Consider the following 12,277-nt stretch of genomic DNA (forward strand, 5'->3'; position numbering starts at 1 on the left):
GTGAACGCGTAATCGAACTCTGATGCGGACAACAACTGCAAACTCTGGGCCGGCTACAGACCTAGTTCTCAGTTCGGTTGCACAGTTTGAATGCATATGTGAATGCCAAGCAGACCAGAGACCAGTCCAAAAGCAGGAAGTGGACTGTAGTACAGTGCATTCTGGGTCAGTAAATCCAAAGTAAAACTCACGAGTCTAATGCTAGAGGGATCTTTTACCAACAACAACAAAAAAAGTAATAATACAACCATGAAAATCTGATGTCGCTCGTCTTCTTTGGAGGTCTTTATGTTGTTTTTTTTAGTGGTTCGTGGTGCAGCGCCACCACAGGCGAGTGGGGAAAACATTTTTTTTTTTTTCGAAGAATTTGGTTTGTTTGATAGGGTGCAGTTTGAACGCATATTGCACTAGGTGAAAATGTAACAAATGTTGCAATTTTATTCCTAATTGAACTACCAGACTGTCCGGTGTGAATATACCCTTAATTTTTTAGCAGTTAATAATGATAGAATCCAGTTTGGCTACTCAAAATACACTTTTACGCACACCGTTATTAGGTAAAATATTTTCTAATGTTGCCTATCTCCCCTCAGGTCTACGCAGCATCCAATGTTGAGCTGATCACCAGGACCAGAACTGACCATCTGACGGATCAGAACAAGAACAAGACGAAAGGTAACTACCTCATTGTGAGGATTACAGCACAGTAAAGCCCAGGAGCCGACTGGCTTGAACATTATGGCTTCACCAGTGTAACCCCCAGCCTTAGCCCGCAGTGACATCCCTGATGAAAGACCTGCCGATAAGCTGCTGGGCTCAATAAGATCACCCAGAGACACGGCCAAACAGGTCGCAACGTTCTCTCTGAGGCTGCGTTTCGTTCATTTTCTGGTTCAGATCATTAATCAAACACGATTAGCCAGCTTCCCTCCCAGGAGGGCGGCTGTCAGCAGAGATCAGCCGCCCCACGCTCCTCTGAAAGGAGAGGATGTGAAGGTTGTTCCTGGTCTCCCAGGTCACATCCCTATCTGCATTCTTCTGCTACGCAGAAGGAGGAGGAAAGTGTTATCAGAACCAGTTCAGTGACTTCACAGTGTCTGTAAAGTTTCGCAAAATGTAAACGCTGCATTCTGGAATGTCCAAAGGTTTGTCTCACCTCTGCTTTGCTTCAAACAAAGTCGCCTCCTCCGGCTTTCAAAGCAGCATGGCAAAAATACGACATCCTGTCTGTGACTTAGCTTTTTTTCTTTTGCAGTAAAGTGTTGCAGATTTTCTCAAACATAAAGTTATAATTTCTATTTAAGTGGGCAAATGTTAGATGTATATGACTGGGAATGTTTTACATTTTAATTAAAAATCACAGGCCTAAACTGTATTTAATTTATGAAAGTGCTTGACTTTTCAGGGCCATCTTTGTTCGCAAAAGGGTAACACTTTATTTGAAAGGAGGTGAATAAGACTGACATGACACTGTCATTAACATGACATAACACCTGTCATGAATATGAATAAGCCTTCATGAATATTTAGGACTGTTGTCATAAAGCATCATTCGGTAAATTATGACACTTTTAATACAAAGTTGACATTATTAAAAATGTCTTTGTTATGACAACTTGACATTAACCAAGAAATCATTACTGATATAAATTTGTTATAAAAGTATTACTGATTGCACTTTAAAAATTAGGTAACTTTATGTCATTAAAGGTAAAGTTTAAACGGTAATGATTTCCTGGTTAATGTCAAGTTGTCATAACAAAGACATTTTGAATAATGTCAACTTTGTATTAAAAGTGTCATAATTTACCAAATGACGCTTTATGACAACAGTCATAAATATTCATGAAGGCTTATTCATGTTCAAGACAGGTGTTATGTCATGTTTATGACAGTGGCATGTCAGTCTTATTCACCCCCCTTCAAATAAAGTGTTACCCGCAAAAGATACTTTATGCCTTTAAAAAAAAAAAAAAAACTTGAGGACTATTAATCATGCAAACCTGCAACTTGCTGGCAATTTTCATATAGATGTCCTGCCTAAGACTGCAGCTACAAATGAAATGCTGTCCTTCCAATTCTCATGGTTGTCTAAATAAAACCAGTTACTAATTTATTACATGCCGTCTTAGATTACTAGAGTGGTAAGAGTTAATTGGTCCAACCAGTTTGTCTACTCCGAAGTGGCAGTCCCAAACTCAACTAGATATGGATTTTTAAATCATGTGTGTTTTGTAATTTTTGCAACAATCAGTTTTAAAGTGCACCACTTTTATAACATTTGCCTTACCATAGTGCAGCAGGAACTCGCAGGTTTCCTGTCTCTGCTGACAGAAGAGATTCAAAACATTCTTCTTTGGCTTAGTGAATAAACTCATCCCCCCGCCCTCTCTTTGCTTAAGTGGATTTTTCTCCACTAACTCACTGTGTTTTGCTCAGACTGCATATATTACACAGGAAACTTGTGCTTGTGAAACATGTTTCATATGGTAAGGATGGGAATATTCTCCATAAAAGATGCTTTCTGTCTGTTTTATAAGAGGACACGTGGGTCTGAAGCGAAGGCTGCAAGTGTTACACAAAGTTACAAAACTGGCTGCTTATTTTCTCAACGCCGTTTGAAAATGGAGGCCGAATAAATTTTCCCAGGGATCGACGGTTTCCATCTTTGAACTCAGTATAAAAGCACGATCTACCTTTTGATCATAAGGATCATTCGGTTAACGGCATTTTTCTTTTATACCGCATATATAACGGGACAGGATGACTCGTGAACGGAGCAGATAGAAAGGTTTCCTCCTCTTTCCACTCATAATCGGACGCGTTGAGCTCAGATCTCCCGAATCGACGACAGCACTTCAGATTTACTCTACTCTCTCTGTGCTGCTTTAAAGCCTCCTGATTCTGGCTATTAGATGCTAAAAGTAGCTTCTTCTGAGCCATCCAGTGTAGAGGAAAATAACTTTCTGGGCAGCTGCGGTGGAGATAATGAGCCCCAGGCTTCTTCTCATTGTTATAAAAGAAGTTTTTTTGTTGTTGTTTTTTTTTGCTTCTGAATTTGTTTGAACTGTTGTTTGTCCCTTTGCAGGCGGCAGGACTCCACTGCAGAACTTCCTCGGGATTGCAGAGCAACACATGAGCTCTAACAATGTGGTTAGTGCATTATCTCTATTCTTGCGTCTCTCGTGTTTGATGTGGCTTTTGTTGTCGGGAATAAATGATCCCCTGCAGTTTCACTGTCCCCTCCATCTTCCTGTCTGTGGACGGACAGGCAGTGTGTAAAATCCCAGCGTTGTGGACAAGAGAGCCCTCTTGCAGCCTGCTCTGAAATATTGATCATGCTTTTTAATTTCTTTCGCTTTGAGAGCTTCTGTGACTCACACCTCCCTCCTTACGCCCTCTGTAATCTCCCACTCCCACTCATTTTTCGTCGTTGCTGCTTTCCACTCTCCTGCTTCTCCCCTGACGCCACTCAAAAGCTTCCCCCCACTTTGATGTTTGTTCTGCAGAGATATTTTGAGCAGCTTTAAATCTCTTATGTAGACGTACAGTGGCGTTCTTAATCCTAAATTTTAAAGTGGCATCAAAGCCACTTTGCAGAAATGAAAATCACCGTTGGAGCTCTAAAAGATCCACAGTTTCAGTAAAACCCGACGTGAGAAACTTCCTCTTTAGTTTTTGCTTCCCTGCGAAGCTTTCATTAAGCTGCTGATGATGCCCCATCACTGCCTTGCAAATTGCTTTTTTCATATGATGTTTGTTGAAATGAGAAGACAATAATCTGACCACTAAAAGCCTCCATGTTAAACAGGCTCGTACTTATATGGTTTATTCAAACCATCTTCTAGGAAATGAACTAAATACTTAAGTTTATTAAAGCAGTGACTCATCTAAACATTGTGAAATGGTTCAGACCAGAGAGACTCTCATCTGACATCAAACAACCTCAGGAGATGTTTTCCAAGATCCTCTGAGCTGAACAAAGAGACTCAGGGATGAAAATATTGGAATATGGCCTAAATGTGGAATAACCACAATCAGCCAGTCAATTTTTTTTTATTTTTATCTGTGTTATCCACTGATTAAGGGTGGGCACTATGAACTTATTACATTTAATAATGTAATTTTTCTCTAAAACATATATACTTCACCCTCCACACATATTAACAGCCTTTGATAAAGATGCATAAAAATACTAAAGATAAATTCTGTCTTCCTGGCTGTGAGTCTGTCGAGTTCTACACAAATAATAATCTAAACGTAAACATCACCTTTTGCTCTGCCGCATTCTGAGTCGTGTCCCAACTCTTTTTTGTTTTTGTGTCACTGCAGGGAAACAAACATCAGGAACAGAAAGCACACGAAGTAAGTTGAGAAAAACCAAATCATTTTGCGAACTTTGAGCAAATTCCTCTCCTGTCGGCTTCACTGTGTGCTCCCACTGTACTTCCTCCAGGCTCTGGTGACACAGATGTCATCCCCGGTGGTGACGAACCCGGCCGCGCTGACGGCCGAGGAGTACTTCAACCCCGGCTCGACGCAGCAGACGCCGAGGGACATCGGCCACCCGTGCCAGCTCACCACCAAGACCCAGAGGTGAGCCAGACTGACAGGAGCACAAACAGGCGGGCCGCGTCGCTCTCTGCAAAGTGCCAGAGCTGACAGTGTGATGGCCGGCATGAAACGAGCCGCTCGTAGCAGCTGACCACGACAATCCTGAGGCGGGTGACAGATAACAGAGACACATATTTATAGATGCCACGGTGTCGGCGCCTCGCGGAGCCGGTGCAGTCAGGCGTTTAGGCGCTCCGTCTCCAGCAGGTTGAGATGGATGACTCATAGCGCCTCGTTGTCACTCCGCTATATTAAAAACACAAAATAAAACATGAAGTGGAGGAATCTTGCAATATCTCCAGAGAGGTTAGGCGGGGGGGGGGGGGGGGGGGGCAGGGGGGAGACAATCATAAGAAAAATGTGCAAACAGGAAAAAGAAAAGAGGAAAATAGAAGGAGCTTTGTGAACCGTCTTCCTACGTCTGCTGGGCCGTCGGTCGTCTTTACGTTCCTCATCGCTGCTAAATAAAAAGTGACAGGACATGATGAGATTAATTCTTGGAGGAGGCAGAGCTGCCTCTCAGTTCTGTGTTCATTATCGCACAAATTAGAGTCTAACAATTGATTGGCCTGGCTTTGAACATGACTCAGCAGCTCGTGGACAGCCCCTGTTAGTGGATGTGATCAATGTCTTTTTGTATCTCTGCCCAAACAACGGGCTGATCCCAACGTCTAAATCGCTTGAATTATGCGCAAGTCGGACTCGGACGGTTTCCTCTGTTTCTGTTCGCCAGGAGTTGTCAGTGTAAAAAGCGGGTGTGTGTGTTGTGTTTCAGGTTTAAAGCCAAGTTGTGGCTGTGCGAGGCCCATCCTCTGTCCCTGGCAGAACAAGTGGTGCCGATCATCGATCTCATGGCCATCTCCAACGCTCTGTTCGCCAAGCTGCGTGACTTCATCACTCTGCGGCTGCCGCCTGGTTTCCCGGTCAAGATCGGTGAGCGCAGGACGAGTCAGACGGGTGGATGAATGGACAGGAGGAGGGAGGGGAGGGGGAAGGGGGTTAAAATGTTGGCTGCTTAAACTGAGCGTGGGAGACAGGGTGATGAATATTTAATAAACAGATGAGATGGAATGGACAAAATGATCTGAGAGGGGGAGCTGATGGATAAACGTTTCTCGCCCCTGCAGAAATCCCCCTGTACCACATACTAAACGCCAGGATCACCTTCAGCAACCTGAACGGCTGCGAGGAGGGGGCCGGCCTCCGTCCAGACAACGAAATCGGGGTGGAGGGGGACGGCCAGCGGGACTCCCCGAGGACAGACACTCCGTCTCCAGGCAGCGACTCCTCCAGCGTCTCCAGCTCTAGCTCCACAAGTAAGCATCAAAGTGCTGCCCACGGATATGCTCACTACTCAAAGTATTCACATTTTGTCAAAAAACATCAAGGGCATCATCAGTGAGTTGCCATCTCTGCTGCTCCTCCAGAGTAACTGGTTGATTCCTTCAGTTAATATTCTCCTTGCCCGTCAGCTTAGCCCTGGTAGCAGCAGAGGCTTTCTAAGCAGGTTTGCAGTTTTGTCCATTTCTTTTTTTTTTGAGATGATAGATCAAACAGTTCTCTGTGTGATGTCCAAAGCTTGCGATGTTGTTTTATAACCTAACCCTGCTATAAATTTGATCAAAAGTTAAACTGTGACCCGTGTTTTGTGTTTGACAGGACAGCTGGATATATGGAAAATTACAGAAAGATGAACTGTATGGTTTTTTTTTTTATTATAATAATAGGGAGTTTATTTAGATAACATTTGTATCTAAATAAAACTGGGCCGATTTTAACAGCCACTATTTATTTCCATCTTGTTGCTGTTTGTTTCTGGAGGGCTATGGTAAGAGGTTCATCATGTGCTATTTTGTTTGGTCATGTGACAATTGTAGTGATGAAGTGCAGGATTGTGGGGAATTGAACTGAAGTGGTGGAATTAGCTCAATTATGCCCTACTTTGTGTTTCTTATACATATACAGTAAAATACAGCAAGACCTCCGAGTAATAAACTGTGAAAAAATGTAAGGCTATGAATACTTTTGCAAAAGTTAACGATGGAGTCTTTCATCTCTCTTGCATCCTCCTCCGGAGCCTCCTGGACTGGAGCTATTTGCAGGACGAAGTGTAACTGATGAGGAAGATGTGAGCTCTTTTCACCACTCGATTTTACCGGACAGGCTTGTGCTTTGTGCTGCTGGATCATGTCCTGCGTTTATTTAATCAGAACCTCATCAGCACCGTGTAAAATCTGCATCTGTGCCGGGCAGCGGAATAATTAATTTGACGGCGGCTCTTGGAGAATCCCCGATGTTATCGTCTCACACGGATCCTCGTATGAAAACGCTCCGAGTTAGCAGTTGTCCCGTGATGTGCCGGAAGAAAACAAATGCTCCAACCTTTATTAACTTTTGATCTCTCCATGTTTGGCTTAGGAACATATTCCTCTGTTTTTCCTTTTCCTGTTGTTCTGCTTCAGTGTCCTTTTAAAGCCAGATAACATTCCCGCTCATCTCATGACCTCTGCTCCCCTCCCCCTTCCCCCACTCTCGTCTTGTGGAACAGTGTCGTGCCGAGCAGGAGAGATTCCCCCGTGTGTGTTTGAGCCTCCGCCTGGATACACCATGCTAGGAGGCAAACAGAGAGACAGCATGAGGGAGGAGGAAGAAGACCTGCTGCAGTTTGCTATACAGCAGAGTCTGCTGGAGGCCGGATCCGAATATGATCAGGTGATCCCGCTGTGAATCCCTTCAGCTTTCTGGCGGTAACGCTGGAAGGAATATGTCTTTAGCTATCCCATATTACATTCTTCTATATCAAATTTAGTGCTTGTATATTTTTTTTTTTTTTTTTTTTTGTCAAATTTTACATTTCAAATAACTTTGCACCCATAGTGATTATTTATGCTGATTCATTGCTTCTTCTGTAAATTTATCAGTTTCACTGATGTTGTGGGGTTTACCTGTTTTAACTATATGATGTCTTTTACTGTTAAGAGTATGAGCTATATTTTGCTGTGACTGCAGTTCATTTAGCCTCCTGTAAAAAAACAAAAAAACAAAAAAAAAAACTAATGGAGCTTTGCAGACAACACTGTGGCAGTGGAGCCACTTCAGATCCAGTCCATAAAAATCCTAACTGTAAATAATTATGGTCATACTTGAATCTTTTTTTTATTTTTTGCTTATCTCCAACTCTGTCCCCTTACTCACCATCGCTTTAAGAACCACAAATCTTTCCATTTTGTCTCTGCCATAGGCTTATAAAATGTACAAGTGGCACAACTTGACGTACTTTCGTTGTTCGAAGCCAAGGGAGGGCATAGAAATTAAATAAATACTATTATCGCCGTGTTCAAAGAAGGCAGCAGCAACAGTAAGAAAGTATACCATGGAGTTAAAGTGTCAGGCTGAAGAAATATTTTTTAATGCATGAGCAAATTATCCCTGTAAAAAAACATGGTCAAAAACTATGCAGTGTCATAAATTACTTGTTTGATGTTTAAGGGTGGAAGTCATTTCTCCTGAACAGTATTACAATGATTTTCCTGACGTATCAAACAAAACAGCGCACCCTGATGGCCATGTCTGTTCTGCTGCCTCCTTGGGGTTGGAAAACTGCCTTCTGTAGCCCTGCCATGTGTTAATTCTACTTTGTGTGTAGTAAATCTATATAATATGCGTTTCACTTTTTAATGTGAGTGACAGAAAATAATGAACTTTTCACCATATTCTAATTTTTTTAGATGTATTTCTACAAATGTCTCGACATATGCAAACATTGATCAACCTGATGCATTTGAGCCATCGAAACAATGTCTATATGTAATTTATAACCGATAAATAATCACTATGGGTGCAAAGTTATTTGAAATGTAAAATTTGGCAGACTCATATTTGTGAGATTCATTCATTTACGTAACAAGCTGAATTTTAGATAAACAAAACCGACTTTCCGCTAAAACTGTTTGACAGAAAGAGGGATGGTAAATTCTCTACTTTCTCACAGAAACTGAAATTTTAGAACAGCTGGAATTTGAATTTTTAACATTGTGTCGCTCGTGGTGGCAACATATTGGAGAAGCTGTGTTATGTTGGTTATGATTTGATCTTCTGTAAGCTTTTGCTCATCATCTTGGACTATTATTTCCTCTGAAATAAATAGGACCGCTGTAATGTTTAACTGGGTGTTTTTATTTTATTATTCCCACAACTCATAGCAGCTGATTAGCATTAGAAAAGATCAAATAACACCTAAAATATAAATAGGCTTCAGATGAAATTGAATTTGAAGAACTGAATTTTAGGTTCACTTTTACGTTTTGGTCACTTCTTTTAGTTTTTTTTTTACTGAATCTGTGTCAGCCTCACATGACATCAACATCAAATCACATTATTTAAAAATATAACCTCTGCTGTATGTGTGGGAAAAATAACACGGTTGAGGTATTGTATGTATCTGCAGGCTGATAGCAGACAATCAGTCATGACAGACATTGTTTCCCCATCTTAAAATCACAGGAATAAATTCAACAATAAGTCAATGAAGACCCCCAATATCTGTGCGTGGTTGAGTACACAAATAGCAGTCGGTTTCAAAATACAGACAATCACAGTGAAGTGAAATCAATAAGCAACATAAATTGCCTTTGCGGTGTGGAACCAAGAGGCTTTATATTTCCAGCTGCCTCAGGATAAGGCCTGTGCTTAAATCCTGAAGATCCTGCTCCTTCCGGGGTGCAGTCTGGGATATAAATAGTCTCAGGGAGACAGGTCAGAGAACATCCTCTGATGTGTTTCTTTAGGTGAGAAACAAAGCTGAGAGGATGAGAGAACGTTTGAACAGCGGAGGTTTGGTGCCGCGCTTTCAGAGACGTCACAGTCCCTGTCCACAAATCAGTCCTTTAATAACAGCTGGAATATTAAGACGGGACGATGCTTCCGTCTTTTATGTGGAGTTTGTGTACATTTTTCCACACTAGGAAAATGAGTTTTAAACCGCAGTGCTTACTTTAAGATGAGCTCATGAAGAGTTATTTTGATTTGCAGCAGCAAAGTTTGTTTTTAACTAAGGGTTAAATTTGCCACATCCTGCGGTTCATTAATAGTGTGTGTACCAAAGAACTAGAGGCAGGATTGATCTAGTTTACTCTCAGTTTATGAGTCAAAATCAAGCCAGCTGGCTGCCTTTATGCTTTGTGTGTGTGTGTGTGTGTGTGTGTGTGTGTGTGTGTGTGTGTGTGTGGGGGGGGGGGGGGGTGTATATGTATATGTTGTGTGTGCATGGTGCTTTAGTGGGGATTGATTGGAAAAATGCCCACAGGAAGAATTCACCCTCTCCAGAAATCCCTCCATTTCTTCGTCCACAGCATCCGCTCTCTGACTTCCTGCTCTGCCTCCTCTTTGTTTCTAGGTGACTATCTGGGAAGCGCTGACCAATAGCAAGCCAGGAGCACACCCCCTGTCCTGTGACCCAAGTCGTGTAGAGAAGTAAGAAAAAAAAAAAAAGACTCGCTTTTATTTTTTTAAAACTGCAGTATAACTTTTATAAGCAATATTCATTTTATGAATATTTCAAACTGCCACTATGTTCTGACAGTATAACATGAGACAAATCAAGCGCCTTTTTAAAAAAAAAAAAAAAACGCAGAGACTCAAAGAACTAAAATTTGCAAAAATGGGAAGTAGTTCTGCTGGGACCAGAGAAGGATGGTTAATATGAGGATTGAAAGAGGAGAGAGAGGGTAGAAAAAGAGAGACAGACCAGAGTCCAGAACCAAAATGACAGTAAAGCTGGAAGGCCTGGAGCTGAACAGAGAGCAACCTTCTACTTACTGAAACAGTGAGGGCAAGGCTGAGTAAAGGATAATGGTTTGTTGAAAACTTAATAATCTACTTGGTAGTTGAAGAAAAACAAAATCCAAAAGGGATGAAGTAGCTGAGAGGAAAAAAAGAAAGACTTTTGAAACAAGTCATGACTGGGATGTTAAACTGTAACCTTAGAGGAACTTTTTTTTTTTAAATTGCACATCTTTCTTCATCTCTTTTTGACATCATCATCATTATTTGCTGTTTAAATGCTCTGTACATACTATTTCACAGCGCTTCACCTGTATATGGGCTGCTGTGTGTGTTTTAGAGAGACGCGGCGTCACAGACTCTCTTTGTGATACAGACATTTGTAAAAAAAAAAACAAAAAAAAAAAAAACAGGCAGGCTATTGTTATTTACTCCGATCTAATATTTTCAATATGCTTCGGTTTTGTGGTTCTCAAATGTCATAAAATTCAACACCATCAACATCTATGTCTTTCAGCAATCCCTCACATAAAAGGAGTGGCAGAAGTCAAATCAAAGCCTGGCTGAATAATAGAAAATGAACAGGACAGAAGCTTTCATCTTCAAAAAAGCCGAAATCCTTCAACAAAAACAATGTAAATCTCCACGTCTGTCAGCGCGACGGCGAAATATCCTGCCGTTCCCCCGCATCTCACATCCTCTCCTCTGTCGCGTTTTGTTTTTCCTCACTATCTTCCGAGGCACCATTGTGTGCTTTCCTCCCCACTGCAGCTCCTTCCTTCCATCCTTGACTCACATCCTGTATTCTGCTGCTCTCCTCCCCTTTTCTATTATCTTATCCATCCTGCTATTCTTCTCTCATCTCCTATCTGCACAGCGCTGCTGGGAGAGTGTGTTTGTGAGAGAGGGATGAGAGTTTCCTGCAGTTGACTTCAGTCTGTTATCCTTATCTGTCGCCCCTGTGTGGAGCTGAATGCGCAGGCTGCTGTGCTTTCACTCTCACCTCTTTTCACTGGCTCCTGTTTTTAACGGTCTGGCTTTAAAAATGAATCAGATTTTAGATTCTGACGATGCTGAAATTGGCGTCATCACCTGTTCATTGAAGAAACACAATTTTGAACAGGATGCAAACGTAGGGCTTCAGAAAATCCCTTCATGTCCCGCCCACTTGAGGATATGTCAAAGTTTGGCACTCTACATTTGATCCACTATTACATCATCATTATTATGGCTATCGGAGCTATAGAGTTATAATATTGCAGAGTGATTAAGTTAACCAGTCACATAGTTTATGCAAACATTTCAATAATCTGTTTAAGATTATTGAAATTATTTTACTTTCCAATGGATGATCAGATGTCAGTTTTGTAGTTTTCCTCAACATTTCATTAAAGGTTAATGGCAAAACTCTGCAAATCAAAATGTAAAATTGTGACGAATCAAATAATTTCCGTGCATCTACTGATTTGAAATGTTAGTCATGAACTAAACAAGCCAGGAAAACTATGAAAAACAATTATATTTTTATTGATGACAATAAAAGCATAGCCTTAAGGAAGGCTCGGCAATGGGAATCATATTACTGGTTTGGTGGCATTTGAGATTTTGTCAAATTTTTGTGAAACCTCATGTAGAAAAATCCTGATTTTTTATTTCTTTTATCCAGTTCCAGACCAACAGAATAACAGAATTTTCCCATCCCATTTCCAGACTAAAACGTAAGACAGCCGATCACAAAGGTTGTGATGCTTACATCTCTCTCTTCTTCTTGGGTTTCTTCTTCTGATGAGTTGTTGAGGGGTCCTGCTGACTTCCTGGAGCTTGTTGCCTCGTGTTGTCGCACCAAAAAAGATAAATACTAATATATTGTCTAAATGTCCAT

The 12,277-nt window shown here is 41.3% G+C and overlaps 1 protein-coding gene across 1 annotated transcript in view; it reads left to right on the forward strand.

Moving 5' to 3' along the window:
* The window catches only part of ankrd13b (ankyrin repeat domain 13B), a 46,654-nt gene that overhangs the window by 32,619 nt on the left and 1,758 nt on the right, over positions 1-12,277 (forward strand). The window contains exons 8-16 of the mRNA XM_088012118.1: positions 594-675; positions 3,089-3,153; positions 4,333-4,365; positions 4,457-4,596; positions 5,390-5,547; positions 5,742-5,930; positions 7,163-7,326; positions 10,010-10,086; positions 10,913-11,030. Of these exons, the coding sequence (XP_087868244.1) occupies positions 594-675; positions 3,089-3,153; positions 4,333-4,365; positions 4,457-4,596; positions 5,390-5,547; positions 5,742-5,930; positions 7,163-7,326; positions 10,010-10,086; positions 10,913-10,976 (972 nt within the window). The 3' untranslated portion in view covers positions 10,977-11,030. The remainder of the gene's footprint in view (positions 1-593; positions 676-3,088; positions 3,154-4,332; positions 4,366-4,456; positions 4,597-5,389; positions 5,548-5,741; positions 5,931-7,162; positions 7,327-10,009; positions 10,087-10,912; positions 11,031-12,277) is intronic.

Source organism: Poecilia mexicana, unplaced genomic scaffold (assembly GCF_051168715.1).
Source record: "Poecilia mexicana isolate PSO_F unplaced genomic scaffold, ASM5116871v1 scaffold_13, whole genome shotgun sequence".
Lineage (NCBI taxonomy): Eukaryota > Metazoa > Chordata > Actinopteri > Cyprinodontiformes > Poeciliidae > Poecilia > Poecilia mexicana.